Genomic DNA, 25,220 nt, shown 5'->3' on the forward strand with positions numbered 1-25,220 from the left:
CTATAGTCACATGTACTATGTACAAATCTACAATATTACACTGATGGTATGTAATCAGTCCCAACCTTGCACATTTTTTGGAGTTTGTGAACATGCTGTGTAACACAGTACAAACACTGGCTGCTATCTGTTTTACTTTGCATGCATGCTAAAGTGAGAGAAGGGGCATCCAAACCACTGTGACATGTGAAGGGGTTTACATAAGATCCTGACTACAACTAAGTGGCTAAAACTAGTACAGGTGGTACTACTCAATGTTTCCATTCATAACATAAACACACTGCTATATATGGGCACATAGGGAAGTTCAAATAATCATGCTTTACAACCACGGTTGCTGAAAAGAATCTCGGAAAAAACAATATGCTGAACTTTCACATAGCTGGACTACAACAAGAAGAAAATATCAGGTTACACTCCTGTTAGCTAAGAACAGGAATGAGAGGTTACAGTAGGATAGTGAAGCTTGGAAAAGGACCAGATGAACTTTTTCTCATTTTAAACATAAATTAAAGTGTCTTTCAAAACAACCTATGTGCATGTTTCAGATAAATAACTTTAATAAAACTCTCCTCTACAGCACCTAGACCTAAACTAGTCCCAGCCCACTTTAACTACAGTTTAGTGTACTTTAATGTAGCTTAACATATTATTATTTAAATTCATGATTTCTTAGATTCAGTGTTGAAAAATTATGCTTAAAAAAGTTGGCATTGTAGGAGTTACAAGTTCTAAATAGAACCACAATCATGAAATCACCCATATGTACAATATATACCAATATAAGTAGGGCGAATACAGACCTAATACAAATTACACATTGTATTGCTGTAATAATATTCTTCTTCTTCTTCTTCTTCTTCTTCTTCTTCTTCTTCTTCTTATTATTATTATTATTATTATTAATAATAATAATAATAATAATAATAATAAACAGAATCAAGATCACTGAGGAACTAGGGATTTTAGTTACTGAAACACCTTCTCAGAGCAGAAAGTGACTGGTCTTCTTATTCCATGGTTCACAAAGTGGCCCCCAGTGATCGTGATGTATATCCATGGTGTCCCTGCTGTATTTATATTTATTTTTAAATCACAGGATAATAGTGAAGATTACTATCACATAATATGAAGGTTGTTATGGTTATTATTTAGTTAATATAGATGTCAGCTCAATCGTCTGCTCACTTGAAATGAAGTTTTAATCTAAACCTCAGTCATTAAAAAAAGTATGAATAATATGTAGACTTGTATATATATTTTATTCAATTTTATGTAAGACATGGAAGTGCTGTTAATACATTATGATACACAATGTTTCAAATCTACATCTGAATGAGTAGAATGCCCATAAAAATTCAGAAACTCTCTAATGGCATAAATAAATTCATACAATGGCATATATTTACACAATTGGTCTTAAACCGGAAAAGTTCAACCTGTGCTGTGATCATAAGTGGGGTGTTTGGAAATTCTTTTATTCTGGAAAGAGTCCTATTATTTGTTCTGCATACTGTATTTGAAAACACTTTTCAATACCTACAGCTCCTGTTTTGCACATCACAGTGCTTATACCACTACTATTTCACTGAAATTCTGAAATTCTCCCGAATTATTCCCAGAGGTTTTTAGCAAATTCGGATCGAGGCATACTCCGACAGCTGTTCTCTTGATTTACGGTGGACTGCAGAAGATTCTCGGGGTGTGGGATGTTGAAGAGTTGCATATACAATCTGTTGTGATCCATCACCAATCCTGTTTCCATTCCTCATGTCAAGTGTGCATTCCTGATTGTTCCCCGTATACAGAGAGTCCAGCTCTGGGTGTAAATCATCTGTAGGTGCATCATAGATGTTATTTTGCTCTTCTGGAATTTCCTGGGACTTTCCTGATGTGGTGGCGCTCAGTGGCTTTGGACAACATGTTGCATTCTAAAGAGGACGTAAATATGTTTTTAAAGTTACATAAAGAATGTGTAAGAAATTATACCGTGCGCTGATGAGGCTTACTTTGTGTCTGTGGCTGTTAGATTTTCTTGAATCTAAAGAAAAAAATGGATTTACATATTAGTAAATGTAGAATGTTCAATTTTAGAATACAGCTATATACATACATAATGCATAATTACAATACTCACGCAGATTTATGCACAGGAAAGAGATCAACATTACGATCATGACCAGGCAGAGTATTCCGAAGCCAATGAAGACATACGAAAGCCAACTGACTCCTGGCACTTTCTCTTCTAAGCCAATAGTGTTATTTGTATTGTCGTGGTAGCTGAAAACTATGGAAACCAGTTAAAGCTCATTATGTTCAGTTCATATTATATTCTAACTAGTATCAGCTTCATCAACAATAATTTTCAATATTTTAAAGATTTGGATCCATTCCTTACCTGAAACATTGACATTAATATTGTGGCTTTCTAATGAAAAGTCTGATTTGGAAATCATACATCTGTAAATGCCATTATCATCTGTTGATATGTTCCTGAAGCTCAAATATGAGATGATGTCCTTCAACCCTGCTTGTTCTTGTGTAATTGTTACTTGATTTGTTCCACTGATGTGTATAAACTTGCTTGTATCATCAATTTTAATCCATTCAACAACAGGAATCTCCTTGCAATATGTCACAGGGCAAGAGATGTTCAACATGCTCGCACTTGAGGCTGTGTAAACAGTGTTCTTCCGAATTTTGATTTCAGGGACACATGAAGCAACTGGATCTACAGGAAGCAGATTAATTCAGATTATCCTTAAAAGACCCCAAATACAATAAATAATTTTGCAATAAAAATTACTGTATGTTGACCCAAAATAAACATTCATGAAGTTTTTGTTGATACTTTATTTAAAATGTCTGAACTTTATGTAAATAGAGGAAGAAGACAAAACTGAAAGCCTGACAGTCATGTGTGGTGCTGATAGATGCCATTATCTGAGCTTTTAACTGCAAAAAGTGTTGCAACTGCATGCTTCAGACCAATCTTCCAACACAAACCAATGCTCAGTTTAAGTGTGTCATGTGAAATGTAGTCTACCCAAACCACACACCCTTATATTTTTAATAATGGATTTTTTTTCTTCATTTAGTCTAAAGTAAGATTAAAAACAAAGCTAAATGACATCAGTAAACAGACATAAGTCTTACTTCTAGGGTTAGTTAATCATTTTAGACATGTAAAAGCCACAAAAGCTCTGAATATGTGTTCATGCAGAGAACTTGGATGTATAAAATGTTTCACAATTGACCAGGTGCAGTCTATGAGACTCTACACTGTTTATCCTGAAATACAGGTTTAGCAACTAAAGCAGTTTATCATCTTGTGTGGCCTGATAGTTTATCTTGAAACACAAAATTTACTAATTTCTACTAAGGAGAGAGAGAGCTAGAGAGAATATGATAGCCAAATATGAATACAGTCCATGCTCAATCAATCAATGAATTGATAGATAGATGGATAACTTATTGATTAGTTTTATTATTATTATTATTATTATTATTATTAGTTATATTACAATAAATGTTCATTATTCTACAGTACACTTTGTTAGCCATGTGCTAATGCCCTAGTTGGAATTAAAAGGAAAGCCAGGCATGCTCTTCATCTCTTCGCTCTCATGCTCAGAAGGTACATCATAAGCTCCACTGCTAAACATTTGTTCCTTAAAACAACTTGTGGCCCTCGATGTAAGAAAAAAACCATTTACTATGTTTCAGGATAAAATTTTTGTTTCTAGGTCATGCTGAGAAAATCTACTAAACCACTATGTGTCACGATTTCGTGTTAGGCTACCAAGTGGGAGACTCAAGAGGACAAAGCACACCATTAAATGTTCTATTAGCTTATTTAAAAAATAACAGTTTGGAACCAAAGACATAAAGCAAAAACCAAAACAAGCTGTAAGTGAAAGCTTAAAATATCTGGGAGCAATTTCAACAATTTGAACAACTTGGCAATGCAAAATCAGGATTTTAATAAGCGTAAATGAATAAACTGAATAAACAAATGATCAGCGCGCCTTAAAGACAACAACAGCTAAACAAAAAGAAGTTGACTTACCTTGTGTATCTACAGGTACAAGGACAATGAAAACCACAAGAATGCTGTTTACTATCGAGATAAAAAACTGAACTAGTCTAGCCATGGCGAATGAAGGGAAAACTAATAAAAACGTGTTTATCGTCAAGGCAGGTTCATTTTCAGTGCTTTAGTCTGGAGTCAGTCACTGAGTGAACATTAATGACAGCCTACACATTTTCCTGCTTTCATTCTCTGTGCCTCCCTCTCTCTCTCTCTAACACAGAAACACACACGCGTGGTTTCCATTTCCTTCGTCTTAAACACAGTCAACTTCAGTTCCTCCAGACCTCCTCCTCATTACTCAAGTGTTGCATTGCTAAAATCTTTATCACTCCATTCCACTGTTTTTCCTAGTCAGGGTTGTTCATCTTTGCTAAATTCACTCCTCAGTCTGCTGTGTTTCTGAGGCTGTTTCACTTCCAGTGGGGTAGAGATGAGATATACTAGACTGTAATACTTAGTGTGCTTTGCACATTTATGTTCAATAGGCATTTACCCTATATGAATGTTCTTAATAAATCACAGCGACACAGCATTACAGACGTGAAACCACACTTTTCTATAGAAGCTCTTCTGCTCTGCCAGCGTACATTACCACTTCCAGCCAGAGGCAGGATATGTGGCTTCAAAGATTGCTGAAACATTTCTATAAATGTTTTTTTTTCTTTTCTATTTTTTATTTGGGAGATGTGGAAATTGTTCTGGTGTTAACCATAGTGTTGTAATTTACAGTATGTGGTGTGGATACTGCACCACATTTATCAATCATTTACGAAAGTTGGATAAATGTTTTTGTAGGCCAAACTAAAATACAAATTCAGCCAGATTTACAAAGATTTCGGTAACACTGACTTCCTTGATGAAAATATGTTGTTGAATGACAATCGCTCAAGAAGTACCAAGCATGTTCACATCATGGCTGATTTGCATTTAAGCCATGCCCACAAAATTCAATAAAAGACAAAGCTGTCAGGGAGCAGAACATGACAAAATGACAAGTAAACATTGAAAAAACACCTCCTAAGCTTGCCGTGAGTGAAATCTTCTAGAAATGCAGCTCAGCCATTGCAGCACATCAGTTGCCATAGACATAAACTTATATGGAACCATTTCTTTTATTTCTTTTGATTGCTATTAGTCTTTGTTTATGGTTTTGTTTTAGAATGCATTCCTTCAATACTTTGCTTTCTGTCATTAATATGAAACAAGAAAATTTCACATTTTCTTTACAGTTGGGTGTTATTGGAAATAAATAATTGATTTTGAACTTGTACATTCTGCATTATATAATCTGGATTGTGGCGCCAGGCCGGTAGCTGGCGCACAGGAAACAAAGATCGCTCCTCACGCGACTGCCGCAGTGGCGCAGAAGAGACAGCTCCAAATGTTTTGGACATCCAGAGAGTACTTGGCAGCGGGGCGGGGCCGCCGACACACCCACGGCTCGTGAATGGTGCACCGTACGGAAGAATTCCACCATCCAGCAAGCGAGGGGAGAATATAAAAGGGCGATATTCCACTCGCAGAAAGGGAGGAGTATCCCCGAGCATGTGCGCGAATTTCTGGCGTGGTTTATGCAGTTTTGCCGACGCGTGCCTGTTTGCTAATCGCTGTTGTGTGTTTTTCGGGTTTCAGGTGACTCCGACGCGAGTGACTGCTCCGCCCCGCCCCCTTGGCTGTAATCGCCGACGGCTGAGACCCTCACCGCCCGATCGCCCTTCAACCCACACACACACACACCCACACGCGCACCCCTATTCACCGATAGTCTTAAATAAATCCCCTATAACATTGAAACAGCCTCCTGTGTGTCTGTGCTCCGCCCACCGCTGGCTAAAATCCCTAGACTGGTGAAGGATGCAGGCATGAGCACAGACCAACCTGTATTATAAAAATAAAAATAATCAATTTTTTTTATTTTCCCTCTCCTCCATTGGGGATTGTTCACAAACATGTATCCCACACTGCAGCACCTTCTGGACGCCAGTATTGAGCAGCAAACGGTGGCACAACAGCATGGCCACAGCCTACAAGCGGTGACACAAGAGCTAGTGGCCCCGAGGACAGCGACTCCCGCAGCTGCTACGCACCTCCCTGATCCTGGCCGTGAGGTCTGATGCCTGCTTTCCCCCTCTAAACCCTGAAGATGACATTGAGGCCTACCTCGAGACCTTTGAGAGCGTCGCCCGCCGTGAAGAGTGGGACTGCGGTGAGTGGCCACGCATCTTCGGCCCGCTGCTTTCTGAGGACGCGCGCACGGCCTATTACTCCCTCTCTCCGGAGGAAGCAGCCGGCTATGGAGAGGTAAAGAGGGAGATCCTGGCACGGTGTGGGTGAAACCCGCTACAGGCAGTGGCGGAGTTCCACCGGTGGCGCTACAGGCCGGGAGCCAAGCCACGTGGATAGATGGACACCCTCCTGCGCCTTGCCAAGAGGTGGCTCCAGCCTGGCATGCACTCTGCCACCGAGGTTGTAGAGAGGGTGGCCGTGGACCAGTTCCTGAGGACCTTGCCACCCACAGAACGCCAGGCCGTGGGGATGTGAGCCCCCGGGACATACAGGGAACTATTGACCGCCCTGGAACACACCCTGACCACCTGGCACTCGGCAAAGAGGGACAGCACCAGCAAGGCCACCCGGACTACAGGGCGCCCCAGGATGAGCCCAGCCCGACTGAGCCAGACCATAGGACACTGAAGAAGACCCAGAAAGCCTGGCCGGCAGGACGTGTCCTCCCCACGCTGGATCGGCCAAAACTGCCGCAGCGAGCGAAGGAAGCACAAGTGTAACAGGCCTACCTGGCCCGAGGCGAGGTGGACGCCGGGACAGAAGGTAAGCTGCACACACCTTCTAATCCTCTCTCGTCTGTATGCCAGCAGGTAAACCGGCAGGGGAACTTTGGCCGAGAGCAGAAAGAGGACTGCCGCCTGAAGTATTGCTGGGCCCAGGTGCGCCAGATCGAAGGGATCGACCAGAGCCTGAACCAGAGGCTCCCCTCCTCTTACTTTCTGGTTAAAGGAGGCTTACTGTATCACCGGACCAACCGCCGAGGGGAGACTGTGGACCTCTTGGTCGTGCCCAAAGCCAGAACACAGGCCCTGATGCACCTGGCCCATGCCCATCCGCTCGGGGGCCACCTGGGGGAGAGAAACACCCTGGAGAAGCCGAAGGACCATTTTGTCTGGCCAGGCATGGACGCAGAGGTCCGGCGCTTCTGCCAACAATGCCCCCAGTGCCAACGCACGGCCCCAAGGAAGCCCCCGCCAGCACCACTCATCCCGCTTCCCATCATAGGCATCCCATTTGAGAGGATCGGCATGGACCTCGTCGGGCTGCTCCCCAGGTCCGCCTGAGGGCACGACTACGTATTGGTAATCGTGGACTATGCCACCAGATACCCCGAGGTGGTACCACTGCGTAAAGCCACCGCCCGGAACATCGCCAAAGAACTGATGCTCCTGTTCAGCCATGTGGGGATCCCAAAAGACATCCTAACTGACCAAGGTACTCTGTTTGTGTCAAAGCTTATGTCTGATCTGTGTCGGCTGTTGCAGGTGAAACACCTAAAGGCATCGGTCTACCACCCACAAATGGATGGGCTGGTCGAACGGTTTAACCGGACCTTAAAGCAGATGTTGTGCTGGCGGTAGACAAGCAAGGGAGATACTTCTACTGCCATACGTCGTCTTCGCCATCCGAGAGTGCCCCCAGGTGCCCACGGGCTTCACACCCTTCGAGCTCCTCTTTGGACGGCGGCCACGTGGACTGCTGGACGTGGCACGGGAAGCCTGGGAAGAACAGCCTTCCCTGTTCCGCTCGGTCAGCGAGTAGGTACAGGATATGCAGGAGAAGATCGACCAAGTGGCCCTGATCGTCCAGGAACATAGGAGAGCCGTCCAGGAGGAACAGAAACGAGTGTACAACCACCCAACACAACCCCATGAGTTCCAACCTGGTGATCCGGTACTCCTGCTAGTGCCCAGCAGCTCCTGCAAATTCCTAGCTTGGTGGCAGGGCCCATATACGGTCCTCGAGAGGAGCGGTCCCGTGAATTATCGCCTGCAGCAGCCCGGTAAGTGAGCAGACACATAAACGTACCACATAAACCTGCTGAAAAGGTGGATAGAGCCAGAACCGGTACTGTCTGCGTTTGCGGCCCTACACACAGATCCCGACCAGGGCACCCTAGTCCAACTGAGCGAAGAACTCACCCCTGCCCAGAAGCAGGAGCTGGCAGAGTTAGTGGGGCAATTTACCGATGTTTTTTCTACCTCCTCAGGCATGACGCAGCTGGTACAGCATGAAATCAAGACTCAGCCGGGAGTGGTGGTGCCGCAGCGGCCCTATCGGGTTCCGGAGGCCCGCCTTAAGGCTATCGAGGAGGAGGTCAGCCGGATGCTGCGGGACAACATCATAGGAGTCCAACAGCCCCTGGTCCAGCCCTATCATAGTCGTACCAAAGCCTGATGGAAGTATGTGCCTCTGCAATGACTTTCAGAAGCTAAACCAGGTCTCAGGGTTTGACAGTTATCCTCTCCCCGGGGTGGAAGACCTAGTGGAGTGATTGGGGAGGGCTCATTTCCTCTCCACCCTGGACCTAACAAAGGGGTACTGGCAAGTGGCGCTGGCCCCAGAGGCGAGACGACGAGAAGATGGCCTTCAGCACGGCGAACGACCACTGGCAATACCGGGTCCTCCCCTTTGGGCTACATGGAGCTCCCGCAACATTCCAGAGGCTGATGGACATTGTCCTGCGACCCCATCGTGCCTTCGCAACTGCCTACCTGGACGACGTGGTCATTCACTGCTCCAACTGGTCGGACCACCTGTTCCACCTGGAGGAAGTCCTGAAGGAGCTCCGGAAGTCCGGGCTGACAGCCAACCCCATAAAGTGCCACCTGGGGCTGACCGAGGCACAGTACCTCGGGTTCCGTATTAGCCAGGGCTTACTCAAGCCACAAGCGAAGAAAATTCCGGCAGTAAAGGGCTATCCTCAACCTTCGACAAAAAAAAAGGTACATGCCTTCCAGCGGAGAGGAAGTATGTGGCCGTGGAGAGGGAGGCCCTAACAATAAAGTGGGCCATCGAGGAACTACGGTACTACCTGGCTGGGCGGAACTTCGTCCTGGTGACAGACCACGCCCCACTCCAGTGGATGTCCAACGCCAAGGACACTAATGCCCGGGTGACTCGGTGGTTCCTCTCCCTACAAGATTTCTCATTCCAGGTCCAGGGACCCAACACCAAAATGCAGATGGCCTCTCAAGGTAATGATATTTACATCTACGTTCTGTTAAACAACTTAGAACATGGCACCTTTTGTTTGAACCCACCCATTTTTCAAGTGATCAAAAATATTGGAACATGCGACTGACAGGGGTTTTTTGTTGCTCACGTGTGCCCTGTTAGATTGATTCTTTAATGAATTCTGTCATGATTGGAGGTTGAGACGGATGCAAGTGCAGAATTCTAAAGTTTAATAAATAACCTAAAATACAAAGACACTATGACTATGAGGCAAAACATTGTAGCAAAGCTTAAACATAAATTAAAGAACAAAACACGGCTACCAATACAAAGGCAAAGAAAGACAAACGTGAGACAAAGAGTACAGTGCAAACTGTGGCTATATACATGAGTTCTCAATTAACAGGAATGTGATTCAGGTGCAGGTGGTCATGTGACTGTCATGCAGTGGCTTCTGGGAACTGTAGTTCCGAGCTCCTCTGATTTAATGACAAACAAGTAATAGCTCTGAATGTCTACTCTTGGGTTAAGCCCTGGGTTTCACCTGTGAAGCCTGCAATTGTTGCTAAAAAGTATAAAACCACATGAAGACCAGAGAGCTGTCTATGGGAGAAAAGAAAGCTTGAAGCTGAACAAGGAGTGTAAATTGATCAGAGGCATTGCACAGGCACTGTACAAGAGTATAGTCAATAAAGCAATTTGGAATGTCCCAAAAAAGAAAGAAACTACTTGTGTATTAACAACCAGACATGGAACTGGTCGGCCAAAGAAAACAACAGAAGTCGATGACAGAAACATTTTGAGAGAGCTGTGAATAAAAAACACAACATAACAGACAATCGTGTTATAAACAGTAGGTGAAGGTGTAAAGGGCAGAGGTGAAGGTATCACAATCCACTGCTCAAAGAAGACTTTGAGAGCAGAAATATAAAGGCCATAGCACAAGATGCAAACCATTTATCAGCAGTAAAAATCAGAAAGCCAGATTGGATTTTACAAAGAAATACAGACATGAGCCACAAAAGTTCTGGGACCAAGCTTAACTTCTACCAAAGTGATGGAAAGGCCAGAGTGTGGAGAAAGAAAGGATCTGCTCATGATCCAAAACCTACAACTCATCTGTGAAACATGGTGGAGGTAGAGTCATGGCTTGGGCTTGCATTTCTGCTTCTGGGCTCACTAATCTTTACTCATGATGTAACTCATGATGCTTGCAGCAGAATGAATTCAGAAGTCTATAGAAACATTCTGTCTGTTAATTTTCAGAGAAATGCATGAAATCTATTTGGGAGGAACCTCATCATGCAGAAAGAAAATGATCTTAAACACATTTCCATCAGAACAAAGGACTTCATCAGGAGAAAAAAAGTGGAAGGTTTAAACTGGCCAAGTCAATCAACAGAACCCCCCCCCCCCCCCCCCCCCCCCCCCCCCCACACACACACACACACACAAAAAAAAAACAAAAACACGACAACCCAAAACCAAAAAAACAAACAAAACAACAACAACAACAACAACAACACACAAAAAAAACTTAAAGAAGCTGCAGTACAAGCCTGGAATAGTGAAGAATGCAACAGTTTAGTGCTATCAGCTTGATGCAGTTATTTTGTGCAAGCATATTGCAAGGTTATTTACCTTAATTTACTTTAATACTATCTGTTCATATACTTTTTATAACCTAAAAATTGGGTGGTCTGTCACTAAAGGTGCCACATTCTAAGTTGTTTAATGCATCTAGATGTAAATATCAGGAAATGAAAGCTGAATTTCTGATCTATTGTGTCATATTCATCTTTTGATCTCAAATGTCATCATAGCAAAACAACGGGGGGGGGGGGGGGGGGGGGGGGTATTAGTTGCGGGGCTCGAGACGCTGCCCTTTTTCTAAGTTATTTAAAAGTGCGTTTTCTAAGTTATTTTAAATGCAACAATAATTAATAAACAATTATATTATGTAAAAAGCATTTGAATTCAAATTAACACAAGAGCATGCACAAAACAGTAGCAAATAAATCACAAGAAAGACAGAGAATTTTCCTATTCATTTTTCCTCGGTCCTGCAGTCAGATAGTCTTGTTGTCACAATGCAATTGTAATGAGTCATGCTTCAACAGGCAGACAGGTAAGCTGAAACTTGTTTTTATGCTTATCGTGGGTAGTTTTCAAACTAATTGAGAGGGAATGTGTTGGTAAGTACTAGCTACTCAAGTTCATTACATTTCAAGACATGCAAGTAACCCTGTTATGTATGTTATATAGTCAGTTTGGCACAATGCCAGACAGACAGAGAGGGCAGAAAATTCAAGAAAACTGAAGAAGGAGGCAGCGAACGGGACAGCTTCCTTATCAACATAGGTGAAAAAAGTTAAGCAAATATGAGACAGATAGTTGCAAAGATAATTGCAACAGATAGTTGCAAAAAAGTCATCTATGTTTATAAGTAGTGATAGTCGCTGTTACACAGTGCTCTATTCAGCCATATACCGAATACCTTTGCCCCCCTCGACGGCGCCCCCATCTGTCGTTTTGCTTTTTTATATAAATAAAAAGCATTTAGTTCAGATGGAGAACGTTCAAGGGACGCAATAAACAGAAAGCGTGTGCTCCATTCAGCATGAGCTGCAGAGTCGCAGCACAGAATAATAATGAACCACTTTTCAAGATCGCGAATATGGTGACACTATACACATGTAGTAACTTGCCCCTTGTTAACTAATATGTATAATTTAGTCCTGTAGTGATATGAAACGATTGTGATATAAGATCATTACAATCTCAATTTATCTTTTTAACATGAAATCTAGAAGGGAAAAATGACAAGATTTGAGACTAAAAAGCCAGTTCAGCAAGCAGTGCTGCAGTTTTATGGAAATCAGAGTGCTGCTGCCAAATGTCAACTTAATTGTGAAATGAATAGTTTTACTGACTTTACAGTAAGTGACATACAGGGGGTGTGTCACTACATTTGTGGATGGTAATACTGTAGTTTTTTAAATTTCATAATGTTTAAATTTTCTTTTAAAGATTATTTGGATTAATCTCTCCACTAACTATTTCTATATGTAATGTAAAAATAAAATACCATTAGGTTATATGAGTAGTGTCATTCTCATATTCATTATTGTGACCACACACAGTCTGTTTACAGTGTCTACCAGGGTGATAAGAATATGTAGTTAAATTACAGTTAGTAAAGTAATAAAGTAGTAAAATGTGCAATTTGGCGATATAGCCAAATTATTATTTTTACATTTTAGCCCCTGCCCCTGTGGAACTCTGCACGTCCCTGCAAAACAATACAATTGGCCTTGCTGTTCCAGTACTTCCAGAGAGGACTGTATGTACCAATTTTCTTACTTTGCAGTGGTTCCAAGAGTAAAACCTTGCATTTTGCCTTGAACTGTGACTGTAAACAAATTTAAAAAATAATAAACTGACAATTTAGCCAAGTAAACATGTGGTTGTTTCAGCCATACACTATTAAATTAGTCTGGATTACTGTGTGTATTATGGTAAACAACAGCAAGCAAAAACATTTGTTGTATGCCTTCTCCGTCCCCATCTCTGTCCTGATAGGTTGCACAGACTTTCCAGGTAAATTTGTCAACAAGCTGTAATGATTAATGGGCATTGGCAGAGAGTGGTGAGGATGTAAACTTGGAGAAAATGCCAGCATGAGAGATGTTTTTCTTCTCTTATCTCTGTATGCCAGGAGTGCAATTGTTACTGTTCTAGTTAAACTGGACATTTTAGATACTTCGTTTACCTAAATGTACTTATTTACTTTCCTGAGATGGTATAAAATCTGTCAACACACACCACAGAAGCAGAATTGTAAGTAACATTTGTTCATCTGACAGACTTCCAATTAGTAGTCCAGAGGCTTAAGCTCAGAACCATGAATGCCTGCTGCTCTTCTATGACAAAAAAATCATTCAGTGTTTAATTTTATGACAGTGTGACATTTTATGAGTCTTATAACATTTATATGGTTGTGACAATGCATTTGGCTAATCTTGTGCAATTGTTTTGGAAAGGTACTGAAAAAAAAACGTTTAATATGTTGGCTCGATTTTAGCCTATTACCCAAAAACATTTAAAATTCAACTTAGAAGCCAATACTCACATCTACCTCTGAGACCAGTTGGAGATAGAAAAAATACACCAGCCGTGAGTGAGAAGAAGCAAGGGTCCAGCTTTATTGTTCCATTCCACCACACGAGATCCACACCGATGAGAATTCTCAGAAGTGATCCCCCCTACCCTGAGCTTAAGCTCCAGTATTTATACTGTATTTACACACTAGATAACCCATAGGTTTCCAGAAAAGGCCTATTTCACTTACCCATAGAATTGAAACCCGGGGTTTTACTTTACACATAAAATCAGAACTCAGGCATTTCCAACAACCCAGGAAACAAAAACCCAGTGTTTCTATTTACCTAGGTTTTCAAAAACCAGGGTTCTCTTTTACCTAGGTCTTCAAAAACCAGGGTTCTCCCTTACCCAGGTCTTCAGAAACCATGATTCCCATTTCCCTAGGTAATAAAAATGACGTAAGCAAGACGACTAAACAACCGGGAGGGACCTTGGTCTTATCGTTATCTCGAGGGGGGGGGCAGCCACCCTTATAACTGGCTTTCTTCATGGTTCTCTAAAAATTAAGGCTTTCCTTGCGAGACGAGAATCTTCACCATCTGAATCATGAGTAAGTTATATTTTCCTTTTTTTCCCCGTACTTCTCATTTATAATTTATTTTCATATTTGCACTATATTTCTTATTTTATATATATTTATACTACTTGAAAAGCGGTTTACTGTACTTCCAACTTCTTAATATCATTACAGTTCTACTGTCCTGCATATCCTACTATTCTGTTTTTTATAGAGTTTCTCTATTACTATAAGATATTATTAAAGTTATTCATGTGTGTGTATGAGGAAGAGAGAGTGTGTGTGTATGTATGTTGTGTCTACTTGCCCGCCCTTGACTGTACGAGTGTGTGTGTGTGTGTGTGTGTGTTTTTAGCACTCCTTAGCTCGTACACTTCTTTTTGACTTTTTTGACTATTACTGATCTTAAATTGCTCGTAATTCCAATCTGTCAATGTCCGCCTAATCCCGCTTCTACGTGTCAAGGTGCCCGTTTTTCCTTCTTCTCCCTTATGTTTATTTTATGACATTTTTTATCCACAACATTTCCCCCTCTGAGGCTGTGAAGCCTCATACACTACCTTAATTAAGCGGGTATCTGTGGAGGAACTGGTTCTGCCGCACCCCATGGCCGTCCCCCGCTAGCTGTCGGAGGATTACATAGCCATAATCCCTGCGCCCGTCGTCCCCGTAATCCAATGGGTCCCTTACATTAACCACTTCTACGCAACACTGATCCGAACAGGAGCTGAGGAGGTTTTGTAGACCTGGTGGGAGACGTGCTAGTGTTGTGCGCCCTGGGGTCTCATAGTAGATTGGCAGCTGGAGAATGGGCCTTAGGACCCCCCTACATCCACTTTGCGCCGGACATGTGTAGATGTACCTAGCCATAACTCTTAACCCTTAACTTACTTCTCCTTTTAACTATGTATATATATATATCTCATTTCGAATTTAACTACCTTGATTATACGTTTGTTTGCCTACATCGATTATAAGATTAACTGAGTTCCTCTAATCATTTATTACTACTACTACTGCCATACGTATGAGTACACTACAGTAACTAACTACTTGATCTACACGTCCCTATCTTTCTCAACTAGGCCTGTCAGCCCACAGTTTTGTATTTGTCGGGACCTGCAGATTCTTGCTTCCCCTCAAAAACCAACCCCAGTCTTTCGCAGTCAGGGGTGGGCGAAAAAACCTCTTACGAGGAAAAATTCCCACCCTGCCAGCACCATGTGCTCAGCAGCACCATTATACTTTTCTGTGCCTGATTGCGTCACACTTTTTTGCCCATCACATTACATGTCATACATACATACACATTTTATAACACTCGGCATAACAGTCTCTATCGGCAGTATCCCTCTGTATTCCAGTTGTCTTCGGCTCAAGCACTTTACGTACTGTAGAGAACCACCCTTTGGGGAGAGGTTAGGCTAGCACTTACACCCAGGGTATGGATCATCACATCTTCTTCTCACCCCTCAGGGTTCAGTAGATCTGCAACACACATGAACATATAGAAAACACCAATAGGTCCCGTTTGTCTCGGATAGGCCCATTACCTTGCCACTACCTTGTACAAACGGGTCCTTGCGCCCCCTTTCCCATCAGTCCTGGCTCATGTCCTGTCTCATGTTCTCGTAGACGCTGGTGTTGCTGCTGTCACTGCTCATTGACCCCTGTCTGTCGCTGCTGTCGCTGCTCATTGACCCCCGTCGCATGGTCTCAATCACCACCCCCCGTTGAGGCGGTAACGCCTCACCCTTAACAACGTACTGGCCAGAAAAGGAGGCTGAGGACATCACCATCCGCCGTGCGCAGGGGATCACACAGCAGGCCACCAGAGCCATAAGGAGAAGGAGGACGAACAGGGACGCTCCCAAGCGGGTCAGGGTAGCAGTCCAATCTCCAGAAAGAAACCAGGAGAGCCACGGCGGGAGGCGGAGACTAGACCCAAAGCCGGAGTTAGCCGCTTGCTCCGTCTGGAGGGCTTGTAGTTGGCCCAGGACCTTGGAGAGGGCTCCCTCAGAACCAGTGTGCAAAGGGATTGCAGCACAGCACTCGGGACCAATCATTGTACAGACACCTTCCTCGGGGGCCCGCATCTGGTCCAGGACAAAACGGTTCTGAGCAGCCATGAGGGAAGTGGCATGGAGCTGATCACGGACCAGTCCGAGAGCACTCAGTGAGTAGTTAATGAAGCGTTGCTCGTTGTACCACATGTAATTAATCCATGCCACGTTGCGGTTGATCTGCACGGCCGGGAGCAAAATAGACGCTACACCACTGCCAACGGCCTCCATGGCTCTGTAGCGAGCAGGAACGCCAACGGGGGTACCCCCAAAGTCAAGACGGACGGTCTCATCAGCAGCCCAGTCAGAATAGTTCGCTGCATCAGCGTCACGGACATACTGAGTCCATTGGGCCACGTCGCGGCGTGAACGGGACCGGCCGGATGACGGTCGGTCAGCCACCAACAAAACACGGGTCTTACCATCCAACCTAACCGGGGCGCAGCATCCCTGCCACTCCGCAGGCAAGGTCTGGCGTACACGTTGGCCCCCGCAAAACCAGAACACATCCGCAAGGGGAACAGTACCACCACTAAGATCAGGTAGGGGAATTACCACGTTGGGGGTGCATGGGGGTGAATCACAAACAGAGGGGGTTTCAATTTGCAAATCATTAGCGAACAGGGAGACATTACATCGGGCAGACATATTTCCCACAGGATATACGCCAACAGAGGAGCAGAGGCAGATGGGAAAGAACGAGGGCAGAGATGGTTGGACGCGGACAAAAGTCGACACTTGAGTGGTTACAGGGTGAAACAGGCATGAGGAGCTTGCATTGTGCATCCACGATGGGCCAAAATCAGCCGAAAGGGCCCCAAGGAGGCACACAGTAGGACACAAAAAATCAACAGAATAGGGGTTGGTGAGACATTCTTTGAGGTTCCCCATAGGCAGCATAAAATGGGGGGTGAGGCTACGATCATGACATACGAGACACGAGCGATCCGTCACAGATCGAGCAGTGTGGACCATCCATGCCATGTACATGTTACTCTGCTCCTCCGTGAGCGAAGTGTTAGCGGTAGAGATTGAATAATATTGTAATTTCATTAATTTATGTGCGAGCGGAGTTGACATCGGGGAAATGAGGAGGGGGTGGAGAGCCCGGGATGCGAAGGGTGACCCTGTACTATCATTGTAAGAACATGCCGTAGCCGAGCAAAGGAACGGTAGCCACAGGGGGCCAATCGTGGGCAGCTCGAAGGAGCACCTACTCGTCCGTGCCCTACCAGTAATTCTAAGATGTCCTACGCGAATCTCCACAGACCGAGCTGGGGAGAAAGTGAATGAGGCCAAATAGGGACTTCTCCCAATCAGGGACTCTTCATGGGCGAGTCTAAGGAGAGCTAACGCGCACATCGAGCTACGGGAACCTATAGTGGAGCCAGGGGCCGTCCAGGATCGAACACGCCTAATACGAGGATAGAGGGCTGTGCGGGAAGTAGCAGTCGCTAGTGGGCGTAATGTATGATAGGAATCCAGGGCATTTCTTTTAAACATTGGGTCGTAGAAAAAGAAAAAGAGTACTATTAGCCCTGCTGTAAAAATCAGTTTACCCACATACGTGCTACTATTCTGTGGAGCTTGTTCCACCGGTCCCCTCCGGAACCGGGGGTAGGGGAGTGCGCAAGGATTCATGCGGAGACTGACGTTCAGGAGTAAGCTCGGGTAAGTTCAACTGTGCTGCTAGAGACTGTAGCGTATCTGAGTTGATTAGGCTCAGAGGCAAAGCGGTGTCGTCAAGGTCCTGACAGAGTGTGGCGAATGTAGACAGAAAATCCTCCGTTGCTGGGGTTACAACTTCCTGTGGGCAGATAACTACACCCATCACTTCTATTTGGGGCGTGAGAACGGTGAGGCTACTGGCATCAGACTGAGACAGTCTATCGAGTTTTTCCACAGCTCGCCGCTTGTTCTGGGCTCGAGTGCTGTAGGCAGGGCTCAGGGATGCACCCGAATCACTGTCACTATCAGTGAACACCACTGCCCCAGTGGGCTTCCTTGTACTGTCTAGTCTTGAGGTCGATGGTTGTTCGTCGGTAGTGTCTTGCAGTAGCGGTCCCTTACCTGGTTCGGCGCTGCTGCAGTGGTTCAAGTGATACCAGTAATTCCTCCCCTCTACTTTCACAGCCGTGGGGGTTGCAGCGACCACGGTGAATGGTCCTTCCCGACGTCCCGCAAGGGGGCTCTTTCTCTTGAAAACACGAATGTATACCTGGTCCCCCGGTGCCACTAGGCGCACGTCCTCCCAAAGCTGAGCATATTCCTGGTCTCGTCCACCGTCATCATTTTTAATAGTGCAATATAAAGGGGCCTCCACTTCGGTGCAATCGGGCCGCATGTACTGTAACCATGGTTTCCATTCTGCGTATCTGTGCCAGAGTTCCGAGTTAGCTGGATCGGACATCTCTAGCCAGTATACCATCCTCACATTACGGGCGGTGCTAGGTGGCTCGTGCAACAGTAAGAATTGTGTGGATATTGATTTGGGGAACGTCACCCAAATCCCAGTCGCTTCGCACTGTATCTGAGCTCCCAACTTACACAGGGCATCACGTCCCAGTAAGTTAACAGGCGCTCCTGGCGAATATAACAGTGGTGCTTGTATTGTCACACCATCCAGAGATAGTTCTTGAGGCTCGGTGAATCGTAAGGTCTGTATTTTTCCTGAGAAGCCCATAGTTTGAATAGCCTTACAGGTGAGGGGGAGCTGTGAACCTTCTTTCCCTATACTTGAATATGTAGCTCCAGTGTCGATCATAAAAGGTGCTTGCAAGGTGTTTCCGATCGTCACTGTAACAGTTGGCTCTTGTTCTGGATGCAGTGTGGTGACGGACTGCATGAGCTCCCCCCCGGGCTTCTCTCGGCCTCCTCAACTCTGGCTGGGTCCCGGCTCCCCATAGGGGCCATACATGGGGCCACCTTGGGGTACTGGGGGTAGCGGTTGGCACCGAGGTGGCATTCCATAGCTCTCCGGTGCTCTCGGTCCATGCACCTGACCTCTTCTTTCAGCCCTATCCACGCGGTCTCCCCAAGTTGGTCGTGGGACACGTGGACAATTTCTCCTGAAGTGGCTAGGATCACCGCATCCCCAACACCCTTCAGTTGCCATATTTGGCCTTGGCAAAACTCGACCCCGTCCGTATCCTCGTCCCCTCCCCCAGGCAGGTGGCATTCCCGGGTGCATGGGGGCCCTCATATGATATATGTAATCCATCTGGTCGGGGTGCAGCATAGTAGTTATGTGTGGGACTTGCTGTTGTGGGTGGGCCTGGTATCCATTGGCCAACAGCATAGGGTCAGCCTGTGCTGGGGCTGACGCTTGTGTATGGGGCACCATCACTGCCGCTTGTTTAATGTGTTCCCTCCTCCGTTCCTTCTCTTCCTGTTTAGTCCTGGTCAGTTCGCCGAGCTGTGCTTTATAGAGTTGGCTCATTAGGGTTTCAGTGGCATCTTTAGCTTCTTTTTTCAGCTTCCTGTGTTGCTCCACGTGATGGGTCACATGTGCCAGAAATGAAGCCCATTCCATTGCGTTGAGCCCCACCACTTCCTCTAACTTCTTCTGTACCTCCCCAGGGAGAGCCTTCTTCAATAGCAGTTTGAACAGTCCCACACTTGCCACTGAATCGTCCCATTTGGCACCCGTTTCATCCCTCCATTTATCTTGAAACTTTTGTATGAAGGTTATCACGTTTTCTTCGTCTTTCAGTTTTATATTTTCAAGCTTCCCAGGGTCCATCTTAGCCGGATACATACTCCTCACAGCATCCCATATTTCTTGCCGGTATAGGCCAAACGGGATGGCATCAGCCTTGGGGTCGTCTATCAAATCCCTGTGTTCTGCCCCATCGAAAATTTCTTCAGCCCGTCCCTTGCCCACTGTTTGGCAGAGAATGGCTTTGATATCGCCTATCGCCAGGTGCTGTCCTGATGTTTTTTCCTCAAACTGTGTAATCCATTTCTGCCCCCCTTCACACATGTTGGGTAATCGTTGGATCAGGCCCGTTAGGTCCATGAAACTCCAGGGTGCATAATGTAGGGCTTTTCCTTTAACCATGAGGGGCATCTGAGTAAGGCTGGGCTCCGACTGGGAGCGGGCATGCGCCAAGCACGCTGTGACACCAGGTTCGAATCTCACTGGGGGCCTCAGGCTTTCCCTGTTCCGTAGTGTTCTAGCTCCTCTAAGCTTCAAATCGTCCAAGTCCTCCTCCTCATTGACGTCTTGTTCAACTTTTCCTTCGTTGTCTGTTTCAGCCCCCTCGCTCTCAGTCCCCACTTGGTCGTCCAGTTCCATGTCTGAACTTACTTGCTGCTGGTGATATATTAGGACTTTTGAGGCCTTACTCAGGCTTTTCACATGTTTTCCTGCTGACTGGTTCAGTGCTCTTCCCGACCTTTGTGATTTTGACTCTCCCAAACGCGGCTTGTGCGCATACTTATTTTTCACAGCAGTCGCCATCTGGAACGCTTGACCTGCGAGATTTTTCAATTCATCCATTTTACCCACGCCGTATGATATCCCGTCCTCTAGCCGTCGAATCCTGCCCTCCAATTCCTTATCCTCCTCGACAGCATATGGGGAGAGCACCACATCCCCCTCTATACGGACCATCCGCCCCACATTGTCTCTCGGCTCACTTTTTCCTCCTCCTTTAGTATGTGGAGCCCCTCGTGCTCCGTTTCCACCCTCGTGCCCTCTCTCGCTCCGACAACTTTCTTGATTGCCCCTGGTCCCATGCCCCTCCTGCTCCTGTATTTCCTCCAGTTCCTTGTCTTTGTGCTTGTGCACCATCGGCCGTGACCCTGGCCTCGGGGTGCTAGTGCTGGGGGGAATCTCCCTGTGCTCCGGCCACCCCGGAGTGCGGGTCCAGTTTTTCATATACTCCTGTAGTTCCCTGTCCCTCTCCTTGTTGCCTACCTGTGGGAGGTCCAGCCGTGGGCTTTCGCTCTCGACCGGGGTTCTATCCTCGTATCCGGCAGCTCCTTCGTCCATTTTGATACGTTCTTCATCCTCCCGCATGCGATGACTCATTCTTTGGTATCCGGTGAATGTCCCCTTTATGTCCACCTCAGTTTCCTTCCATTCATCTTCTCTGTCTTCCAGGTCTTGCATCATGTAGAGCCCGGCGGGTGGGGCACTTCCGACAGGTCTCACTGGAGGGCGGTACTGAGGATTATATGAGGGCGGGGCCTCGGCCAATTCCTCCTGAATGGCTTCTTTTATCTTTTTTCCTAGGCTTGCTTCCCTTTCTTCTTTCTTCCGTATCACCGCCTCTTTTCGTTCTCTCTGCCGCCTATCCTTCTCCTTCTCTTCTTTCCCTGCCTCCACAAACCAGTCCACTATCTTCTCTGTCTTCACACATTTCTCCCTCACTCTCAAGCCTTTTTTCTGCTCATTCCATACAGCTAATCTCTCTTTCATTATCTGGCATAGCTGTTCATCAAAAGTACCTTCCTCGGGCCATTTCCACTCACCACTAGTCTTCTCACTCCATTTTTTACAATAATGTCTAATGTCCTTCTCATCTGTACAGTGTTTGCTTATCACCCTCTCTATCGGGCTCATCTTTTTCTTACATTCAGCCATAACTCTGGTCGTGTCTCACACCTCTCAGCTCTTAAAGTTGGCCGCACACACCCCCTAAATCCACTAAGTTATGCCTCACAGCCAAATGTTTTCCTCCTACCTTGTCCGTTGTTCCCGCCTGCTTAGCCTATCTCGTACCGATTTACGCCCGCTTTTCCCTTCCGTCGGTACTCGGCCCAGCCAGCCTCCCTAGGGACTCACATACACTCAAAGTACAATGTCAAAAAAAAAGTACAAAGTACAAAGTCAATTTACTTATGATGATTAATTAATTAAGTTAAGTGATTCAATTACTCTTATAAGCTTTAAGTTTAACTTTAGGTAATTCACACAGCCTCACACAACAGACAATTCTTACATGTTTACAATATTCTTAGACATAATATTTACCTATTCAACATTACCCAATTTTGGGTAATTAAACAAAAATTAAATTGTATTATTATTTGTCATTTAACTGAACAACACCTTCATAATTTATGGAATATAAATGAAAAGGTCCCAATGGACTGACTCCCTGATTTCTCAACAATTTTGTTATATATTACTGGTCTGGAAGTTCTTATTCACCCAATGGGCAGTCTGACAGATGCCTAAAATATTAAAAAACAAAAAAAAAAAATAAATGTTTTTTTTTTTGTTTGTTTGTTTACAATTCTTGCATGCTCCTCCAGTTTTTAAAACAGCAGTTATTGATACCAATAAAGTTATAATACACACAGTCACACTCGACTCACAGAAAGTCCATATCAGATTCAAAACATTAAAACAAATTTAAAAACAAAAATCTCACACTGTTCTATATTAGTCAGCTCAATCTGAAGTGCGCACACACACACATTTTTCTTCTTTTCCTTTTTTCCTTTCCACACAGAAGACAGGCCTGCTTGTGCAGATAAGAACAGATAGGAACACACACATACACCCCTTTCTATCAACAACGTCGGCACACTCATATACACATTGTGTCACACACTCTCTTACACATATTTAGTTATTACATACACACCATTGTGGTCTCAGAATATAATACGCCTTCACACCAGCTCGCATGTATGAAGCTTATAGTCACATAAATTAAATACAACTTTTTCAAAAGAAAAAATTATTATTATTATTCTCCCTTTTTTTTTCCCCTTTTTTCTTTTTCCCTAAATCTTATCAAGCGTCAAATGTATGGAGCTCTCTTGTTCAGAGCACTAATAAATACTTTTTCCCTGTCTCCAAAACTTACACGCTCTCACACCACACTCATATTATACATATTATAAGCACATATATTTTAAGCACACACATTTGTTAGTACATATTCCATTCATACACCGGGCATGCTGTATTGCAAAATTACTGTACATGCTTAGTGTTGGACCAACCTGAATTAGACCTTTTTTGTGGAGAACTGAGGGGACATGGTGGTTATTTTTTAATGACCATGAATTAATATATTTAGTTAAGCTTCTCACTGTGGCCATAGAAACCAACGCATGAAGATGACTGATAATATTACATTTTACTTCAATCTCAGAATGACACATAAACACATACTGGAGTCACAGGCTCTACCAAGTCAGTGGACATTTTTAGAAAACTTACGAAACGCTAAAATGACCTGTCTGTAATAAAATGCATACTGTGACAAGTGAGAGGTGTCTAAAATGAGTCATTTAGCCTAAATCTAAAGATGAAGTGAAACCATGTTCTGCTTCCCTAGTCTGTGTCTGCCCACTTGTGACATTAAATATTACAAGCACTTTATCGCTGTTAATAAATGCCACCTCTACACATACAATGAATTGCTAATTTATTGGGTAGACATTTCATACCAGATTGTGGCCATTTTATTAGGTTAAATTTATCATTTCGGTCAGTTTGTAGGTGTACAATTACCATTACTTGGGTGGTGAATTATTTTCAGCAGAGTAGTTACACTGTGGTAGTGTGTGTGTGTGGTGCTTTAGGAAATTATGTCTGGAGTAAAATGACACTGCCCTAAGAAGCTGCCATGGTTTGATCCCATAGGTTAGCTCACTTCCTCATGTGAATAATGCTAAACACCAAATATCACAAGGGTACTGATAGTGACTTAATGTTATTCACTGAATAATCAGCATAAAGAATAACACAATCTACAGTATATGTGCATTCAGTCCATTTGTTACTTGCTTAGTAAGGACTTCTGTTCTTACCCTGATAACTCATTTGGTAGGCATTTCGGTAGGATATTTACAATCTAGTAATCCTAGATTCCTGCATGTGTATTTTAATCTTGGAGATTCAACCACTATCACAGTGTGTTTACAGTAGATGCAGGATTTCTGAATTGAGCCAGCTCTTATTTGTTTAAGACATTAGTAGTATTGTGTCATGTGCAAACTGAGCATTGTTCCAGTTTTCCTTCCATGAAAACTTCCTGCACAGGGCAGGAAACCATAGCAATAAAAACCTGGGGGGCGAGGAGAAGGAAAAGGAACTAGGAAAAGGAAAGGAACGCTCTAGAGAAACTAAATGCAGCTACCCTGAGTGTAGGCAGAAAAACAGTCAACAGTTCAATGCACTAAACACAATAAATAAAATGTTTTGCTAAGTTACTCACTAGACAGTTGTAACATGGTATACACAGCAATACAAAAAGGCTTCTGGAATCAAAAATTAAAAGCCCTGAATAAATAATAATAATACCCAAATCAGTGCAAAAAACACAAATCAGTTTTTACAGTTCACTCTGTGTGGATCAAATATCTCATAGAGTAGTAGAAGAAGAAGAAGAAGGAGAAGGTGATGATGATGAAGAATGATACATTTTATTTATAGTGAACAATTGAGACAAATCTTAAATTGCTACAGTAAAAATATGACAAACTATACAATAAACTGTAAAAGCCTTTCAGCCAACTTTGTCTAAAAATTTAAGTAGCTCATTGAGACTCTGCTTAATCATGCAAATTCTGCACTATTCAGAGGAGCTTGCAATTTGTAAAAAATGACAGCTTTGTGCCAAGACGCACTATGTGACATCATCACAATGGCATTCAACCAAAGCCCTCTTTGGTTCACGTGCATCGAATATGAGTACAGCTAAAATGTCTCGATTACCAACAAACACCACTGTGAAAGAGTGTGCAAAACTATTCAAATAGTTTTCTGCAAAAAAAGAACAAAAAACTCTGCAAATTTTTTAAAAACCTGCAGCAAAATCAAGAATTTTTGGCTGCAACAATCACAAAAACTTTTCTAAATCCTGTATGGATTGATTTAAAGTACAGTACAGCCCTGTCTTGGCAATGCCAAGTCACACTAACACTCCAGCCAAATCTCTACAAGAGCAAACCATGACACATATCTAAAGTCTACTTTGTGTAGCATAAAGAGCATTCCTTTGTGTAGGTAGCCTATGTACTGTAGGGTGTGTTTCAGCCACAAGTAGACTTACTGAAATGGCAGAAGAACAAAATTCCGGAATGACAGCTTCTTTAGCTTCTTTAGCCACTGTTTGCAATCATTTTAGATCAGAGGTTCTCAACCTTTTGTAACTAAAGCCCCCCCCCAAGC

At 44.1% G+C, this 25,220-nt stretch overlaps 1 protein-coding gene across 2 annotated transcripts; it reads right to left on the bottom strand.

Annotated features, from left to right (window-relative positions):
• Positions 1-1,223: 1,223 nt before the first annotated feature.
• On the bottom strand, positions 1,224-25,220 carry si:ch211-214p13.8 (B- and T-lymphocyte attenuator). Of its 2 annotated transcripts, none has more exons than XM_053680914.1 (5): positions 25,102-25,220; positions 2,399-2,731; positions 2,138-2,287; positions 2,010-2,041; positions 1,224-1,931 (listed from the first exon to the last, which is right to left on the bottom strand). In XM_053680914.1, exons 2-5 carry the CDS (start codon positions 2,658-2,660, stop codon positions 1,629-1,631), a joined length of 747 nt encoding a protein of 248 aa, XP_053536889.1. In that variant the 5' UTR covers positions 2,661-2,731; positions 25,102-25,220; the 3' UTR covers positions 1,224-1,628. The 2 variants fall into 2 exon arrangements, with proteins under 2 accessions (XP_053536889.1, XP_017324576.1); XM_017469087.3 differs by lacking the exon at positions 25,102-25,220 and adding an exon at positions 4,070-6,909.

The sequence above is a fragment of the Ictalurus punctatus genome, chromosome 6 (assembly GCF_001660625.3).
Source record: "Ictalurus punctatus breed USDA103 chromosome 6, Coco_2.0, whole genome shotgun sequence".
NCBI lineage: Eukaryota > Metazoa > Chordata > Actinopteri > Siluriformes > Ictaluridae > Ictalurus > Ictalurus punctatus.